This window comes from Pelodiscus sinensis, chromosome 27 (genome assembly GCF_049634645.1).
Source record: "Pelodiscus sinensis isolate JC-2024 chromosome 27, ASM4963464v1, whole genome shotgun sequence".
In the NCBI taxonomy this organism is placed as follows: Eukaryota; Metazoa; Chordata; order Testudines; family Trionychidae; genus Pelodiscus; species Pelodiscus sinensis.
In genome coordinates this window covers 6,468,212-6,487,521 of record NC_134737.1, presented here as the reverse complement: position 1 = coordinate 6,487,521, position 19,310 = coordinate 6,468,212, and the positions used below count along the sequence as shown (strand labels likewise).

Here is a 19,310-nt window from a genome sequence, read left to right as displayed (position 1 = left end):
AGACATCTTATGGGAGCGGAAAGACTAACTGAGCAAGCATTCTGGAAAGGAAAAGAGTTGACTGGAAATATTCCCTTTTTTAAATATTGCAATGCAGAGGTAGTACTTATGCTGAAGTATTATGTATCCGAGTTGGGTCTAAGGGCTACCATGTTGCACATTGCACGTGCACATTGCATGTTGCACATGTTTCATGTGCAAGCAAAGCATTGTCCATGACAGAGAAGGGCCATGCTCACACTGAAAAAAGTTGTTAGCAATATTCTTTGGAATGGAAAAATTTCACCAACATAGCCATGGTCATACAGGGGACATAAAATCTGACCATCAGCCTCTCAGAAGGTCATTATTCAGTGCAACAAAGTTCTTACAGCAGATGATGATGTGGCTGCAAAGATACACGCAATACATCAAATCTTGCCTAGGCAAAGATTTGGGGTTGACAGACACCTTTAGCCATGTGTACCTGTCAGAGATGGAGATAATAAATATGGTAAAGGACGTATCTATCTCAGAAGAAAGGTGGGGAGAGACACTGGGAAATACAGAGCAAGACAGAATGCTGTAGACATGGAAACTCCTAGTCTTACAATGATGGCCAGCTACAAAAGACCAATTACCTAAATTACCAATTACCTAGTGGTGCAATTACTTGCACCATTCTTTCAGAAAAGTGACAGTTTGTATATACTGAATGGCATTAGATTTCAGGGAGAAAGAGGAGTTATTCTGGCAGCTTTTAGAAATGAGACTATACACAAAGTTCATTTGTCTATCTGGGAATTGTAGGTTGCTTATGGTGAGCCAGAGAGCTAAATACTAAATATGAATGAATAGGCAATTATGGACATCTATGGAAAAGTGTGATGTGTGAAGATCCTGGGAAGCTGTGGAATTGCTGTCAGGAAATTTTTAAGAACTGGTTAGACCAGCACCTGTCAGTGAAGGTCTAGATAATACTTAGTTGTGCCTCAGTCAGGGGACTGGACTAGATGACCTCTCGAGGTTCCTTCCAGCCTTACATTTCTGTGATTCTGTGATGCTGGTATGGAGGCTATGCAATTGAAGTTTTCTTCACACTGTACAGATGACCTCTTGTGCCCAAAGGCAGAATGGCAGGCCCATGTAGGGATCTTTCACACATTTAAAGATTTCAAGTGACAGCTGCAATTCCATCATTTACCTAGCTCAAAGCAGCAAGCGATCTCTGCCCCACACTGCAGAGGCAGGGGTGAAAAAACCAACCCAACAACCCTGAATCTCAGGCTGCCAATCTGACCTGAGAGAAAATTCCTTCCCAACCCCAAATATGGTGATCAGTTAGACCCTTACATCCATTCCGCTCCCATTCGTCGCTGTTATTTATGCTTTGCCAAAGTGTTGCTTAGTCAAAGAAATTTCCATCAGGGAAACAGTGATGGTCAAGGACTCTGGTGCAGGGACTCTGTCAGAAGCTGCTCAGTACCTGGTGCTGTGCCTTCTGAGCCCTGGTTTCTAGGGGCTGTCAGAATACAAATAATAATCGGATTGTGTGTCAGAGGTTGCCGGAGAATGATGGAAACTGTACTCCGTGACCCAGGAGGTCCTTCAAATCCTATGGCTTATGTGACTCCCAACTCACACGGAGAGAGGCAGGAGCTAGACATTCCGGCAATGTAAAATCAAAAGAAGTCCTGTGCACACACGGGAGGGGTGGAAGAAGGGGATTCCACACCCTTCCTGCTGGATCTACTTTTCCACTGACCCTGGCACTTCAGAGCTGGATTAAAAGCTCCAAGGAAGTGCCAGCCCAGCCTACCTTATTCCCCTGCACAACAAGGAATTTGTTTCTTCCAGGGAATCATGGACTCAGGACGTCCTCTCATTTGGAGCCACACAAAAAGAGGCACACGCCCAGCAAGTCACAGCAAACTTTTTACTTGGGGAATGTTTTAAATTAACAGGGTTTTTGTGGTCCTCTCCGAACATTCCTCTAAGGTAGCTTTGGGCACACAGGGCCATAAACCTTCAGCAGCATGACCTATGTCTGGGTGTACGTGAAGGGATCTTGGTCCGTGTCGGGGTATATGCGAGAGGTCCACTTCTCCTTGGGGCGTCAGTCCCCTTCTGGCCCCAGCCAGCTGCTTGTCCTCTTGTGAGTGTCACTGCCGGGGTAACCAGGGTTTCACCAATGCCACAAGCGTTGCCCATGTTTCATGTGGCAAATGCTTCTGCTGCTCACACCCATCAACTAAAAGTGCCAAGGAGCACCCCCGAGAGGTAGGAATGTGCAGCTTTCCCTCTGGCTGCTCCTGGGATCACTGAAAATCCTACATTCAGGGGTCAATTCCACGTTATGGGCGCAGCTTAGTCCAGCCCTTCGGCCTTTAGCACCTAAAGATGCAGCTGTATCTCATAGGCCAAGAAAAACAGAAAACAGGACATCATGCCTGAATGGAGACCAAAATCCAGGCACTTGGGCAGGGAGACCTGGTGAGTCACAGATCTGCACGGATGCCATATGTGCTCTTCCCTGCATTTTCCCTTTTCACATGCTGCTTGAGCACCTTGCTTTTTGGGCCAAAATCTGATCCTTTAGCTAGGATTAATAATAATAAAATAGAAATCATGTCTAGCTCTTGCCTAGCACCTTTCATCAATCGGTCTCAAAGTGCTTTACAAAGGAGAGTATACGGGGAGACCGAGGCACAAGGAGGTGAAGTGGCTGGCTTCCCCAGCAGGCCAGTGGATGAGCTCAGAATAGAACCAAGTCCCCTGAGACCTGACCTAGTACGCTAACCACTAGCCCCCACAGCCTCCCTTGAAAAGGATTCCTTTTAAAAAAGAACCCTGTTGATAACACTACACAGCACGGCTCACTGCCAAAACTTGTTACAGAAACAACTTCATCTCTGGGTGGGAAAGTGTTATCACCCCGCCTCCCCTGTCACAGATGGGGAGAAACGGAGGCACAGAGAGGTTACGCCTAGGGCAGTCGTGGGCAAATACCAGCCTGTGGACCGGATCCGGATCACCAGGATCAGCCCTTGGTGGGCTGCCACTGCTATATTTACCTGCGCCTCCGCAGGTACAGGGGATTGCTGCTCCTGTTGGCTGCGGATCATCGTTCCCGGCCAATGGGAACTGCGAGAAGTGATGTCACAGTCCACACCACTTCCCACAGCTCCCATGGGCTGGGAACAGAAGCGCAGGTAAATATAACAATAGCAGCCCTCCAGGGGCTAACCCTGGCAAACAGCGGTCATTTTATTGCCCTCCCCCATGCCAGGCCTGTGCTTTGACCAATAATCCATCTACTCTTCCCTCCCTTGGGGCTAAATAGCTTACGCCTGTTTTATATCAAGTGCAGACTGTGGAGGTGTGACCTTAAAGATTGGGTATCTGGTGAACAAATGGCTCTGGTTTGCCTTCACATAGCAGGGAGGCAGATTACATTCTCTAGGGAGGCCCAGCCTGTAGGGCACTGACCACACAGCCCTGCCTAGCTCAGCACTGTCAGTTCAGGCATGTGCAGGTGCCAGAGGGTGAGCCACGGTGACCTGCTTGAGTGTCAACAGGTGTAACTGGAGCAGAGAGATAGCAGGTGAGGGAGGTCACTGAGCCAGCCAGCACCCTGAGGAGGCAGCTGGGTTACCTCGACTAGGCTTTGAGCAGAGCCAGATTTAGAGGGGGGTTTAGCAGGTTAATGAAGCAGTAGGGGCCCCAATACACAGGAGCAGCCCGATGTGATCTGGCTGGATTGGTCCAATCTAAGCACGTAGAGAAAAGGCTCGTCTTCTCAGTGTGCTCAGCAATGTTCCCTCTTATCTCTTTCATCCATGTGCGGAATAATTTTGTATGTGCACCTGTGAAAATGTGCACCATCCGTTGAAACACAAAACCCAGTTGTGGGTGCTCTACTAATCAGCTGGGCAGCATCTGAATCTCTCCTGAGCGGCCGCACAAGTGCCCTGCTCACAGGGAACATGGATGCTCTCTACATGTCATGAGTTGCTAGGTTGGCTGTGAAATGTGAAACCGGATTGCTGTGGTCATCCCCCATGGCTGAACACAAAAACAGAAGTGAATGGGCTCGGGTCAGCGATTTCAGTGCTGAGTGAGGACTCAGAGGCATGTCAGCTGTCCCCAAATGTCCCATTCAGCAGCATTTCTTCTTGGGCTGGTCATCAGGAGTGAGCTTGATGGAGTCTGTTAGGTAGTTTTCGAGAATCCCTTGGTACTGGAAAAAAGACAAGAGGAAATAAAACTGTTCTGGGTTTTGCTTTGAAAAATGTACTTGCTTTACTACAGTCCCTCTGAATCCTAAGCTTCCCCAGGAGAAATCATCTGATTTCAGGTTGCTTCCTCACCCAAGTTTCTCTGAGGTTCACAAACCCTTTGAGGAGGATAAATCTGCCTCGGGATAAACCTCCAGAACCTGGGGCTGAGTATTGAGCTGAAATATGAGTGATCTCAGACTGATTTATGATTTGGGATGAAAAGAAGGAAGCACACACAAGAGATGTGCTAGTCAAGCATCTGAATGAAGGGGATGGTTTGATGAGATAACAGGATCTTGGTATCTAATTGACCATTCATTATCAGTGGGAAATAGGTCAATGGAGGGATGATAGGAGTTACTATAGAGAACTTTCTGGGTGTCTGGCTGATGAGTCTTGCCCACATGCTCAGGGTTTAGCTGATCGCCATATTTGGGGTCGGGAAGGAATTTTCCTCCAGGGTAGATTGGCAAAGGCCCTGGAGGTTTTTCGCCTTCCTCTGTAGCATGGGGTACAGATCACAGCTAGAGGATCTCTGCATCTTGGGGTCTTCAAAGTATTTGAAGGCTTCAATATCTGAGATATAGGTGAGAGGATTATTCTAGGAGGGGTGGGTGAGATTTTGTGGCCTGCACTGTGCAGGGGGTCAGACTAGATGATCATAATGGTCCCTTCTGACCCTGGAGTCTATGGCTAGGTCTACACTGGCCCCTTTTCCAGAAGGGGCATGTTAATTTCAGAGATCGTAATAGGGAAATCCGCGGGGGATTTAAATATCCCCCGCGGCATTTAAATAAAAATGTCCGCCGCTTTTTTCCGGCTCATTAAAAGCCGGAAAAAAGCGGCGGACATTTTTATTTAAATGCCGCGGGGGATATTTAAATCCCCCGCGGATTTCCCTATTACAATCTCTGAAATTAACATGCCCCTTCCGGAAAAGGGGCCAAAGTAGACGAGCCCTATGAGTCTATGAGTCTATGAATGCTTTCAGACACCAGAGTGATGGGCAAGGTATCTGACTCTGAACAGAACAGAACTGCAGAAAACCTGGTAGCTTCATCTGAGATTCCTTCTGAGTTTCAATACTTCTTCACGAAGAACATGGGACTGAAATCACAAAAAAGTTTGCATGACCCCACGTGGAATGAAAATGCTCTCACTTACATTACCCTGCAGAACCTTCTGTACAAATGGGACAGTGGCCCTTGCAATTAGAGAGAGTAATATTCTCTACCCATCATGGTGTTGTACAGGCATCCACAGACCACAGACATCATGATTTTCCAACAGAGATAACTTAGCAATATTTCAGGGCAAAGGTTGTAGGCTTAAGTTAGTTCCATTTAAAGCCTGTAGAGTTTAGTTTAATACCAGCCTTCTCTTCTGGGCAGACCCTTTACTTTAAATTTAAAGTAATTTAAATGCTAATTCTGACCTTGGGAAAGGGCCAAACTTTGAATAGGCCCGTCATATTTTTTGCCGGAAATTTGTAGATTTAAACAAATACAGTCACAGTGTGTGCCCTTTTCATGTGCACTGGTTTGATTTCTGGGCACAGTCTGGGTGCTCTAGTTAAGCACGTAATTAACCTCAGTTGTACGTACCAGCAAATACTTGCACATGCTAAATTGCTGTCTTAAAATGGAGGAGAGTGTCTAAGTGACAGGCCTTTAGGCCCAGTGCTTTCCTTCCTCTATCGATTTCATCGAGATGACCTGCAGAGGGCGCTGTTAGTTTACAAAGCTATCCTAGCCACTCCTGGAATCCCTCATGAGGGATCAAAAAATTAAAATGTCGATAAAGAATTTAAAAAAAAATTAAATAGCAAAATATTTCTTATTTCCTTCACTTGTAGAATTGTTTGATCAACAGTATTTATGCAAACATTTCTTTCATTGTTTATTGCTCCATGTTTTGCAAACAGGAAATATTCAACACTGAATTTTTTCCATCAGGGTGGTCACAAGATGGATTTTTAAAAAAATATTTGAAACTAAAATCAAGGACTGAAAATAAATCCAATTAAGCACTGAAAATATTTTTTTTAAAATGATGAATGATACATTTGCATTTTTGACTAAAACAACTGGAGAATATAAAAACCACGAGAATTGGTGATGAGTCACCATCCAATCTGAACGCTCCCTTAGGTACATATTTAAAGCCAAAGGCAAATTCAGGAGGGTTTTAGTTTAAATGGCACCACGTTATCACTAGCTGTTCCCATAAAACTCTGGCCCAAATGATGAAAAACAATCCATAACTCCCAGTTAATACTTTTTATCAGTGGCTCTCAAAGTACTTTACGAAAGAAACCAGTATCACAATCCTCATTTTATAGATGGGTAAACTGAGGCACAGCACTGGGATGAGGTTAGCAACAGAACCCAGGTTGCACACGGACTCTAGGCCCTGCACCGCTACTCACCCTCGACAGGGCCTGCCTTGCGAGCGTCTCAAAGGCCTGTACTACGTTGATATCGTTCTTGGCACTGACTTCGAAATACGGGATGTCCTTTTCTTTGCACCAGGACGAGGCTGTCTCCTTGGGCACCTGGGACAGGAAAGGGGAGGGAGTCACCTTATTCATAAGCAGCCCCTAAAGAAGTCACCAGGCCCAGTGCATTGTAGGTTTGCCAGGTATCCGATATTGTCCCGGACAGTCCGGTGTTTGCGGCCTCTGTCCAGTAAAAAAAAATCCCACAGGAAATACTGGACGTGTAAAATGTCCTGCATTTTCTGTTTTTCTTGGACAGAAGGCCGCTTGTGACACTTTTCCCCTGCCGCATCTAGCGGGGGCAGTGTGGGGATTTTAAGGCACAGTGACTGCGGGGGGTTTTTTCTCAACAATTTTGGTCTTGTTTTTTATTTGTTTTGTTTTGTTTTGTTTTGCTCGACCAATTTTTTCCCCTTCATGTTTGGTACTTTTTGTGAAAGTATCTGGCAACCCTAGTCATGGGGGGCAGCACTGGGATGGTGCTGAGCACCCTGCATACCCATTGAAACCAATGAGAGCCTCGTGCATGGTTTCAGGATGAGGCTCTCAGTGCAGGCTGGCAGCTCAGCTGCGTCTCCTGACACAGGGCCAAGTGCCGGCCGGTGCGGAGCATACTCGTGTCAGGCACACAGTGTTCGGTACCTTGTCGCTCTTTGAGGACCCTGATCTTCTGGGAGGACGCATTGAGGGGCTCAGTGCAGCTGCATGCCTTGCTTTGCCGCTGACAGGATGCCCACCTAACAAAAGCAGCAGCACCAGGCCAGCTCAGTGCCGTGGTGACCTTCAGCCAGGTCATGGGAGGCCGTGGCGGGGAAATAAGTGGGTGTCCATTATGGGGTGACTGGCCCTTTAAAGGGGGATGAATTTCAACCCCACCTGGGACCCAGTCAGCTCTCCTCCTCAGGTGGGGAAAACGAAGCAAGTCATGTGACCCAGTCAGAGTTCTACCTTATTCACCTCCCAGGCCTAAGGCAAAAGGGGACATGCTGCGGCTGTGAGGAACTAGAAGGGAGCACAAGGTAGGAAGAGGAGATTCCTTCAGCATCCTGGGGAGGGGGGGGGCTTCTGGAATCTCACAGCTGAGCTACTCCTGTGGGATTTGTCTTAATTATTAGTAATGATTTTCCTTGCCCAGCTCCCAGACAGGAATTTCTGGTTTATTGGATGTAAGTCAGATATCAGGGTTGGTAACACACATAAACCTATGGGGGATATTTTAACCTGCCTGGGCACTCACTGATGGATTTAAAGATAGCCATTCTTCTATAGAGGAATTCCACAAGCCTACTACAGAGATAGAGAGAGTGCAGAATTGACCATCATATGCAAATTTGACACTGTGCGTCTCTGAGCTTGAACAAAGACATTAACTGGATAGCCTATTCTAAAACCAGCCTTCCTTACATTTAATACCTCATTGAAATCAAAAGCTAAGGATGGAACACGTCTAGCCTACTCAATTAGTCTCATTAGCACCTGCACTACTATTGTCAGGAACTTTCTTTTTCTTTCCTTGCCCTTCTTTTTTTCTGTTATAATTCTGATAGTCCCCCTTTTTTCTCCACTCAAGCTCATCTGAAGAAGTGGGTTTTTCCTACAAAAGCTCATGATCTCTCTCAATATAAGAAAAAATTTCCTGTGGGATGACAGAGTGACGTTAGCAAGTCACTCAGCGTTCCGCTGCCCCTTCCCCCTCAGCCGCTGGGTGTCCTTCCTTCCTCCCTCTCCTCCCCGGTGTTTCAGGAGGCGGGAGCCACACAGCCTCTCCAGTGCTCTGGGGAGGTGGAAGGGGGCTGGCGAGTGTAGCAAGCAGGAGCTGCAGCTCCCTAGTACTAAATCTATTTTTGATAGTCTCTAAGGTGCCACAGGACTACTCATTGTTTTCAAAGTTACAGACTAACACAGCTACTCCTCCGAGATTGGCTTATTGGTGAATTAAAAGCCTGGCCTGCTCCAGACTAAATACTCCCATAACTAAGCCCTATGGCTTCTAAAGGAGGTACCCCTTCCTGGTGCCTAAATTTTGGGGAACTCAATTTGAGACACACAGGAGGGGCCTGATTTTCAGAGGGTGGGAGGCTCAGCTCTTTTTGGAAATCAGAGCCCTTGAAGGCACCCAAGAGCAATAGCCACATCTAAAAATCAAGGCTTGACATGGAGCTTGTACTGGGTCATTCCTTTTGAAGAGAGTTAGATGCTGCTGAAAGCTGTGTGATTGACAGCTATGGAGAGTGGAGTCCTGTGACATTCACGGTAGCTCTACAGGCAGAAGGAAAGTGATTTTCCCCAGTGTGCTCCAGCCCTGACCTGCAGACACCTCCAGAGTGCTATGAAATTTAGTGAAAGAAATCTAGCCCTACCCTTCCCACCTTCCATGGTCAATTCTTCTGAGCCCTTGTCTGGGACCAAGCTCCTTCCTTACCTGCCGTTCCTTTAAGTCGATTTTATTTCCCAGCACCACCATGGGGAAGTCCTGCTCTGTGGGGATAATCTTCTCCAGGAAGTCCTCTCTCCAGTCATCCAAGGACTCAAAGGAGTCCCGGTCTGTGACGTCGAAGGCCAGCATGCAGCCGTCCGAGCCCTTGTAGAACGTTGACACCATGGACCGGAACCGTTCCTGCCCCCCCGTGTCCCAGATCTCAAGGGAGAGAAGGGCAGAGACGCACAATGTTAATGACTGCTATGGGGTGACTGGTGGACAGGTTTCAATCCCACCTGTGACCCGGCCAACTCTCTGTCCCAGGTGGGGAAAACAAAGCAGGTGGTGTAACCCAGTCAGAGTTCTACCTTATTTACCTCAGAGGTTGAAGGAGAAAGGGGAAATGCTGTTGGCAGATGGTGTGGAAAGGCTGCATGGAGCTAGAAGGGAGCACAAGGAAGGCAGAGGCCTTAGGAGACTCCCAACAGGAAGGAGTGAGGGGGTGTGTCTGGGAAGGAGCAGTGCATAACTGAAAGAAATCCAGGAGGGGTTGGGAGAGAGAGGCAAAGGGACCTGCAAAGGGCTGGGCAGATGAATGAGGGCAGAAGATGAGTCCCTTGGGGAAGAAGGGCTGGGCCCAATTTGAGACTGGGGAAAAGACTTTGTGTGTTGTTGGTTTTGAACGTCTGTTGCCCCGGAAGTTGGGCTTTTCATGAAGGTCTTAGTGGAAGGGCCAAGGCCCTGCCGCAGCCCAACTAGGCTGTGGAGTTTACTGCGGAGCCCTGAGAAGGGAAAACTCAGGCAGAGCTGTGCAGAGACCCTCCGTGCAAGGAAGAGGTGCTCTGGAGGCAGTGACCTGCTGACAGGGGAGCCAACAAACTTCAGGGGCCCCTGGGTGAGGTAGGGGAGCCTGCTCCATGTTCCCGGAAAGGAAGGGGCCTCAGGGCCCTCCAGAGCACAGCACCCCGCCTCACCAGCCCTCAGTGCTGCCTGGAGTACGCTGCCCTCTGGCAGTGATTTAAAAAGCCCAAGGCTTCAGTTGCTGCTGCTGCAGCAGCTGGGAAGCCCTGGACACCTTTGAATTGGTGGGCCCTGGGATAAACCGCCCCCTTCCCCCCCCAAGAGTGGGCCTGCCTGCTGACAGTGAGTGTAGACTATCTGTAGCCCACGCTCCACTAAGCTATCAAGGGCCTGGTTTCCAGAGATGCTGAGCACCTGCAGCGCCTCTTGACGTCAGCAGAATCCATTGGTGCTCAGGACCACAGACCCATCCAGCCCACACCTGCCACGGCTGAAATATTCCCACTGATTTTGAAGGAGGAGGCCCTGAATGATGCCAATTTGTGCACCAACCTGTTAGGTGGATGCCACCTGGAGCTGCGCACATACCCCCCGGTCAAAGACAGGCTCCTTCGGCGTGGACAGAGGTCAGAGACCACACACAGCAGTGCCTCACCTGCAGCTTGAGAGGGTTGTTGTCCACCGTGATGTGCTTGGAGAGGATGCTGGCTCCCAGGGTAGTCCGATAATCTTCATAGAATGTCTTGTGCACAAACTGGTGCAGGAGGGAGGTTTTCCCCACGCTGGAACAAGGGAAAAGACCACACACACAGACAGGCATTAGCCTCGGGGCTTCTGAGTCGCGCTACAGAATCAAGTGCAGGGAATTAGCCTGGAGCCTCACTGATTGCTGTTGTGAGAGAGAATGATGGGGCCGGAACGCCAACCACTCTGTCTTGCCATTGTCACCTCATCTAGTCTGCGCTGAAGTTAGCTTGGGTCTTGGATGTATGTAGCCAGCCTGCAGACTGATCTGTGGACTAGTTTGGTTTGGGGGGACGGGTACCATACTGGACGTACAGGAAGATTAGAATGTGAACCTCCCTATTTAAGGGCTTGACACTTTTAATGCTGTAAATTGCCCGTGTTCCACAGAGGCCTTAGAGATGACTGTATAAATAGTTAAAAAATAGATCAGAGACTCCTAGATGCTAAAGACCAAACCCCACTTTCTCATTTACACTGAGGCCTCCTTTCACCATTCTAGCAGGATAAAGGGGCTTGGATGGGGGGACTCATTTAGCCTCAATGAGAACAAAGCTGTTTGGACACCAGGCAGGAGGATTCTGCTTACCCCAGTGATCCTATGATAATTATCTTCAAATCCACTTTCCTGCTGGAATCCATGAAGGGAACCTGGAGGATGGAACAGGAGACAATGACTAGACTTCCCATCTCAGCCGCTATGAGACACAGAGAGAGCAATGTTCCCTCTAACCTTTCCATCCATGGGTGTTTTTTTTCAGTGTGTGGAATAAATTGTATGTGCACTAAGGCATGTGAAAATGTGCACCACCTTGAGAAACACAAACTTAGCTTTGAGCACTCTGCTAATCAGCTGGGCAGCACTGGAATTTCTCCTGAGCGGCCACACAAGTGCACAGGGAACACTGGTAGAGAAGGGGAAATCCACCACCAGGCCAATACACTGTTTCATCCAAAGGCCATGTGGTAACCAAAACTACTGTTGCTGAGCGCTGTGGTTGAAGAGCCGCCTTTCGGATGGAAATTTTCAAACCCACGTTAGGGTCAGAGTCCCAGCACTTGTGAAAACCTGGCCTTTATTTAGATGCCTAAAATGGGAAGTGACATCTTTTCGGAAATTACATCCAGTCGCCAGTTGTGCATAGCGTGTGCTAGAAGATGGGCAAAGCAGGTGCTTGGAGTGCTGGGTTCTTCCAGCTCCAGCGTTGGTGGGGTCGCTGTAGCACTCAAGTCGTACATTTTGAATAACAGCGGATGGCTTTTCTAGATTTGCTTAAAGGTGGATACCTTTTTGGCACAGTTGCAATAAAAGAGCAACTCTGCAATTTCTAATTTAGCCCCTAGGCGACAGTTGAGGGCAGAGGCGTTGCACCCCATGGGGCTCCTCATGCCAGGGGTACACCTCCCAATCTGCCCCTCTCCCACTTGGCCAGGAAGACTTAACCTGCAGACTGGAATATATTGGCACTGCCCTCCTGCCGTTGCACGTCCCTTGCTGTGCTGTCTCCGGCCACCACAGTCCCTGGCCAGCATCTGGCAAACAGGCTGCTCCCCCACCTGCCCTCTTAGCTTACCAGCCCTAGCTCTTAAGCTGCCTGCAGCCAGCACGCAGGCTCCCGGCTAAGCCAGACCCTCTCTACCCTCTGGACATCACGTCATTTTCTGCATGCTGGGCACTCTGGCTGGATACGGAGACAGGAATGACAGTGCCCTCCACTAGCTGACTCCTCTTCTGCCAGCTTTACATTGTGCATAGGCATAAGGTTTTTAAGGGGGAGCAGTGCCTGTCAAGCCAAAAGAGCTGTGTGTGTGTTTGGGGGAGGAGGGAAGACGGCAAATTCCGTGCCTGCCTGAGGCTTGGGGAGGGCAATGTCTCTCTCTTCCTCCCCTCCCCCCCCCCGACTGCAGCCACGGTGCTGTGTCATGTGTGTTACCCTTGGTCTGCCATGTGCAACCAACTCCCACGCTTGTAGGAACTGCATCTTCCCCGGATTGCAAGAGCTGCCTTGCAGAAAAGGATGCTAGGCAGCAGTGACAGTAACTTAACCTTTCTTACAGGCGCTGCCCTTTTGCCACCTGGGTCCCTGCCAGCTCTTTCGATAGCTTCCTGCTGGTTTTTGCCGCCGGCTCTTGTCGGAGCTGTGCCTCAGGGTGCACCTGCTTCCTTTCACCTCGGCCGCTAGGCCTTGCTCTGGCCCTCGGCACAGAGCTGAATTTCACCCCATGGGGAATCTCCCCTCTGCCATCCCTACCTGTCTCCTCAGAGGCTGCTTGGCGCGGTGGGAGAGCCTTCACCATGGCGCTCCGCAGCTTGGGTCAATGGGCCACGCTCCTGAGGCGATCCCAGCCCCTGGCCCGCTGTGCGCCAGCCTTTGTCTCGCACCCCTTTCACGAGCCAACCCCCACCCGTTGTGCTGAGCCTGCCACGGCCACAAAGGCAGAGGGGGCTGGAGGCAGGCCGCACACAGGCCCACAGCGCCTGCCACAAGGAGCCTATTGTGAGTGGGACCAACAGACCTGGCAGTGTTTGTGCTGTGTGTGTGACGCAGCTGCTGCTCCCCCCACTGGCCTTTATCGCTGCTGCTGCTGTTCAGACCATGCTTCTGTCTCCACACCCCAGAGGGGTGTCGCCTGGCGCCCCGGGCGCTATTTTGTCTGCATGGCGCTGGGGATGTCAGGTGCCATTTCGAGGCCTCTGAGACCAAGGCTGCGAGACTGTTTTTCACTTGATGTCACAGCCAGGAGACTACAGTGTAGAGACCCCACAACTACACCCCGTCTTCACCACTACTTTGTCCCCTCACCTCTTCCCTACCCTTTCCTATGTGTCTGCTCAATCCCTGGCTGGATACTGAGCTGTCTAGGGCTTACTTGTTTGTACAGCTCCCACTGCAGGGAGGTCTTGCTCCCTGTCTGAGGCCTCTAGCAGTGGTACAGGGACAGCTTTTGGAGTGGGAGTGCAGACCTGCACCCCCCTTTACTCCATCTGTGCCCTTCACCACCCGATACAGTTGGGGCCAGAAGCTAGGACCCCACATGCAGGGCCTGGAGATGGAGCCCTGGGCATGGGACCAATAGCTTGTTGGGACTCCAGAGCTCAGCGGGATGTGGGGGGCTGGCAGCCTAGTGAGGCACAGGGAGGGGCAGTGGCAGGGCTGAGCAAGGAGCTGTGGGGATTGGCAGTTGGACTGAGTGAGGGGTCGGGGTCGGTGGTGGGACTGAGCAAGGGGTCGGTGGCAGGGCTGAACGAGGGGGCGGCAGCTGGCAGCCATGCTGAGTGGGATATGGCGGGGCTAGTGGTAGGGCTGAGTGGGGAATGGGGGCCCAGTAGCAGAGCCCCCCAGGCTGCAGGGGTACAGGTCCAGTGGCCAGGACCCTGGGCACCAGAGGTGTGGAGCTGGGATGCCCAACAACAGGGGGTTCTGCAGCACCCTCTGCACCCCTACTTCCCACCCCTATGGTCTCTAGTTACTATTCAATAATAGTTTAAAAATCATCATAATAAAACAGCTGTGAGAAACTTACGTGAAACTTCCCTGGCTTTGGGTTTCATTACAGCCCTGAAACCTAGGTCCCTCCCACGCAGCCGAGCTGAATGTCAGAGGAGGCTGGGCCACAAAGTATTTGGTAAAAGGGCGCGTATCCCTGCTAACTAATCTTTCCTGGCTAGCTTTCAACTGAGAACTGCATGAACCACTGATTTGGGAGAGCAACGGCGGCTCCTGGTGTTCCAAAGAGCAAGTCAGATGGAGTGAACCCAGCCTACAAACCTGAAGAGGTGATGATTCATCATGCTTCCATTCCAGGGGTGACTCATTCTTTTTTTGGCCAGTAGAAGGGTTCACCATTCCATGGTGCAGGGCAGGACATCACGGAGCAGTACTGAACCTGAAAAAACATGGTTTGAAAAACACCTCCGTTCCCACTTCTGTTTCACAGAGCTACATACTAAAATAGTACTGCCAGCTGCCATGCAGACTGGGGCTCCGGTTCAGCTTTCACCCGTGCTTTCTCCAGAGCACAAGAATGCTCAGATACCAGCCTCAGCCTGTTAGCAGGGACAGGGGCTGTCTGCACATTTTGGATTTGGTTTCAGATTGCAAAGTTCAAGGGTGTTCTGATAGGTTCTTGGTTCAGGCCCATCTCCTGTTCTAAGAGGTTGGACTGATGCACTGTGAATTCTTAACTCTATAGCTGCTGCTGCAAAACTACAGAACTCACTAGTAAAGTCCCAGTCCCCTAGAAGCAAATTTGGCTTGTTCTGCAGTAACTTGGAGCAATCAACCAGCCAGGAAGTGTGGAGAGGAGAAGACAGGCTTGGGAGAGAAGCTACATAGATAAGAGCCTAGTCTAAGAAAGGCATATCACACTGGGACACACCAGTGCTCTAGCGTCCTTTGGTACATCTGGCACGAGTGGTTTTGCCTTCCAGATGAAGGTGACCCCTCTCCTCTTATGGTCAACTGTGCAATACCAGAAAATGCGGGGCAGGGAGATTTCTTTTCCTCAACATTTGGTTATTGGCGTCTGGCCACGAAGTGTGAGAATCGGGCAAAGATCCACACCTGGATCAATACCTGGATAACAGGCATCTGAGAGAGGATCAGCACAGATCATGGAGAGAAACAGTTGAGCTGGCCTGGATAAAAGTAAGACCTGATGGAAATCACTGGCCAACAGCCTAGACTGACCCTTACTAGGAAGTGTGGTAGGTGGGTCTGAAAATGTTGAACTTCAGGTCTCACTGCCCTGAACGAGTCTGCCAGCACCAGTGCAAACCCAGTGCCAGTTGAATACTCAGCCCTCCCAGTGTGAGACAAGGAAATCACTCCAAGCCTTGCTGCATCCCTATCAAGCGATGGCCATTCATCACATAGTCCCAGGAGTAAGGGACAGCTTTGACAACATGGTGCTGCCATCTGCAAATAACTCGCGAAATAACTTTCACTAGCATGGCATTATTTGTCTTTGTTGACTCTAAATAGGGATGTTAACTGGTTAACCAATAAACATGAGGCTTACTGGTTAACCATCCCTTACTGGCAGGCCCTGTGGCAGGCCCTAAGTTAAATGGTTAACCATTTAAACATCCTTAACTCTAAATACATCCACTAAACTAATCCCACCCTGACCCTGTTGTGTATGGGACGGAGGGGTGTGTAAAATGAACAGACAGATCACATTGGGCATCTTCTGGTGGCTAGCTGGCATCTGTCTGCCTGACATAATGGCACCACTGAAGATTTAGGGGTTTTTTTTACACTTAAAAGTTATTTTGGGTTAACTTGAAGTGTTTTCTGGTAAATTGCTTTGAGTCCACACATGCTCTTCAGCCAATTTTGTCACTTCCAGCTGCAAGCAACAGGGTAGGGTGTCCGTGCATGTAAATAGCACTGCCAGCCTGCATCAGGAGTGTGCAGAACTGCCTGGGCACATGTGGAGGCTGTGTATGAAAGGAGGCTCAGGCTGGGTGGGGGGATGGCTGGGCTCGCAAAGTGTCACAGAGCTGCACAGGCGTGGGTACGGTGGGCAGTCCCACAGATAAGTCCGAGCTAAGTAATGTTCCGTCCATGGCAGCTGCATTTACACAAGGGAGCATCTGGCTCCCTGCTGCACAGCTGCAATCTTAACTGAGAGTCTTTCAGAAACCAAGGTCTCCATTAACCCTTCAGATGGCCACAAACACGGACTACAGCGGGCTCCTTTCACCCGCCCCCCCCCCGGAACACTATATTTTAGTCCTAGGGAGTTCTGCAATTTTACTATGGCTCTAAATAAATTGCAGAATTCCCTTAGGACTAGTATTTTATACAGTTAGATAACTAGGAGAGGCAACTGAGAGGGGGGTGTTTATACAAAAAGCAGAGAGGAAAAATTGGATTGATTTTGGCTTCATTTTATAGATGTCCTGTTTTTTTTTTAAACCCTGTATTTTAACTTAGAAATATCAGGAAGTTTTAGTCTTGTTTGGCTTTTGGTCTTGCATGTGGACAGGGACACTCTCAGCCTCCAACAGAAGGAGAATCTTCCATAAGAATGGTTTTCTCCTAACGGTTTGCTAGATGTTGGAGTCAAATGGTTGCTAACAAAAAGGAAGCAGAGCTTTAAACCCTCTGGTGAAAAATCATTCCCCATCACAGTCAACATAATTTTACTTGTTAGACTCAGTGCCTGTGATGCTACAACCAACCAGTTCTCCGGTTGTCTATAGTCTCCCAGGAAAGCCTGATAACACAAGATCTAAATGTTTATTGTATTAAAATAAGCAGAAAAAGAAAAGCAAATAAAAAGAACATAAGAATGGCCAAACGTCCATCTAGCCCAGTGTCCTGTCTGCCGACAGTGGCCAATGCCAGGTACCCCAGAGGGAGAGAATACAATCGGTATCCTCATGCGATCCCTCTCCTGTCACCCATTTCCAGACAAACAGAGGCTAGGGACACCATTCCTATCCATCCCAGCTAATAGCCATTGATGGACCTAACCTCCATGAATCTATCTAGCTCTTTTTTGAAGCCTGTTAAAGTCCTAGTCTTCACCACATCCTCTGGCAAGGAGTTCCACAGGCTGACTGTGCGCTGTGTGAAGAAAAACTTCCTTTTGATTGTTTTAAACTGGCTACCTATTGATTTCATTTGGTGACCCTTAGTTCTTGTATTGTGGGAATAAGTAAATAACTTTTCCTTAATCGCTTTTTCCACACCAGTCATGATTTTATAGACCCCCCCTATCCCCCTTTAGTCTCCTCTTTTCTAAGCTGAAAAGTCCAAGTCTTTTTAATCTCTCTTCATATGGGACCCATTCCAAACCCCCATCATTTTTGTTGCCCTTTTCTGAACCTTTTCCAATGCCAATATCTTTTTTTTAAATGAGGCAACCACATCTGTACACAGTATCCAAGATGTGGGCGTACCATGGTTTTATATAGAGGCAATAAGATATTTTCTCTCTTATTCTCTATCCCCTTTTTAATCCTCCACAGATGTGGAGAAGAAGCCAGTTTCTGGTGTGTGTGCAGATCCCTTGAAGTTCCCTGCTTGTCCTTCCAATCAAGAATTATTTCAGCCCCCTCATTGCCCTGCGCTGAGAAGTTCAGAGGCGGGCTGGAGCAATGTAGAAGGCCTGGCTGATTCTAAAGCATGGGACTTTGGTCTGTAACTGGGTCATCCTATGTCCAGAATCATACTGGTGCCCATTCCTCCTTTCCCCAGGTCACCTCCCATCTCTCTACTCTGCCTTGGATTCCCTTCTTTTCCCCTTAGTCCTTGCTCAAGAGAGCTTCTTGCCCATGAGCAGGCCGGCAGTCCACTCTCTGGTCTATTGGCTTCCTTCTGACTGACCCGCCGGCCTCTTTTTGCAGCTGCACTTTTCTTACTGTCTGGGCGCTACCCCGAATTAGTGCCTAATTAAAGTAGGGAGCCACTTCTGATGCTGAGACTCCCCCCTAAGTGAGCCAGGCCCGTTTCTAAGCACTAAGCACTGCACTGAGAAGCAGATGGTAATAGTTAGGGACAGTGTCCAATCCCTGCATTTTTCCCTGATGCGTTGTCTAAAGCTGCCCTACTTTACCGACATCTGAAAAGGGCATAGGTTTGACTCTGCCCAGGTGCCTCTAGGCATGCAGCCTGACCTCTGTTCAGAGATCTACACACTGCTGAGCTTTCTGTCAAGAGAGCCATTATCTGTCAGTCTGTCTAACCACGCCGGGAGCACCCGCCCACCGCTGTAGTCTCTCGTGCTGGCTGATGCCTAGAAATCCAAAAGCCACCAAGTGTTTTGCCATTTCTGGAAAACTTTGTTTGTTGTCTACTCATTCTGAATGTGGTTAGCAAAACCAGATTTACTCTTCAGATCCCACAGGCTTTGCTGTAAGCTGGAGGGGATCATTTCAAGCCACCACCTGTAGTAATTTCACAACAGCAAACAAAGGGGGGCAAACAAAAGACACTTACCGACTGTGGTGTTCACCCTGTGATATCCTCCAGTGGAAGGGATTCTAGTGGCACCTACAGGCCATCAGCTATCCCTCAGTTAGCTACAGCTCTTCCTTTCTTCCCTTTACTTAGCTTCCTGACGAGGAAAGAGTCAAGTGAGAGGAGGTTCTGAACTCACAGATTCTCTGAGCGTATATTTATGTTTCCCCTCCTCTTCCCCGCTGCTTTTTGCCAGCAGACAGAAGCAGGGGGGAAGGTTGCTCAAGAGGCAGTCCAGAAATGACATCAGCGAAAAGGGGTTGAGATAATCAGATTTTGTGCCTCTGAAGGAATTTCCTTCACACAGAGATTGAACAGCGTACATCTACATGAAGGAGGAACAAAAGTTTCAAGGAAATTGCCCAGGCACTAGACAAGTTAGAAAGCAATTAGCTACTCGGCACTTTCCAGGCTAAGATGAATGCCTGCTACCACATCTGCAGACAAACCTCGTATTTTAGCCCCACAAACATTTCTGGGTGCTTTAGCTTAAAATCCTCACTGTCTTTTTGGATGAAAACATCCTCCCCCCCCCCCCCCCCCCCCAGGATTCTGTACTCAACAGCGCATGGTACTCTCAGTTCTGGGAGTTTGATGGAGGAAATAAGGTTGGATTT

General features: G+C 49.1%; 1 protein-coding gene across 2 annotated transcripts; it reads right to left on the bottom strand.

Annotated features, from left to right (window-relative positions):
• Positions 1-1,901: 1,901 nt before the first annotated feature.
• RAB7B (RAB7B, member RAS oncogene family) lies at positions 1,902-18,901 on the bottom strand. 2 transcript variants are annotated; one of them, XM_006137218.4, is made up of 7 exons: positions 18,673-18,901; positions 14,491-14,608; positions 11,310-11,371; positions 10,632-10,758; positions 9,179-9,394; positions 6,688-6,813; positions 1,902-4,219 (listed from the first exon to the last, which is right to left on the bottom strand). In XM_006137218.4, the coding sequence occupies exons 2-7, from the start codon at positions 14,566-14,568 to the stop codon at positions 4,139-4,141; spliced, it is 690 nt and encodes a 229-aa protein (XP_006137280.1). In that variant the 5' UTR covers positions 14,569-14,608; positions 18,673-18,901; the 3' UTR covers positions 1,902-4,138. The 2 variants fall into 2 exon arrangements, with proteins under 2 accessions (XP_006137280.1, XP_075766703.1); XM_075910588.1 differs by lacking the exons at positions 14,491-14,608; positions 18,673-18,901 and adding an exon at positions 14,246-14,445.
• Between the last annotated feature and the right edge of the window lie 409 nt (positions 18,902-19,310).

Coding starts and splice junctions, on each gene's coding strand:
- RAB7B (XM_006137218.4), bottom strand. CDS start 14,568: ATGGTGAACCCTTCTACTGGCCAAAAAAAGAATGAGTCACCCCTGGAA. Junction 11,372..14,490: donor ATGAATCATCACCTCTTCAG/GTTTGTAGGCTG, acceptor TCCATCCTCCAG/GTTCCCTTCATGGATTCCAG. Junction 4,220..6,687: donor CAAGGCAGGCCCTGTCGAGG/GTGAGTAGCGGT, acceptor TCTTTTTTCCAG/TACCAAGGGATTCTCGAAAA.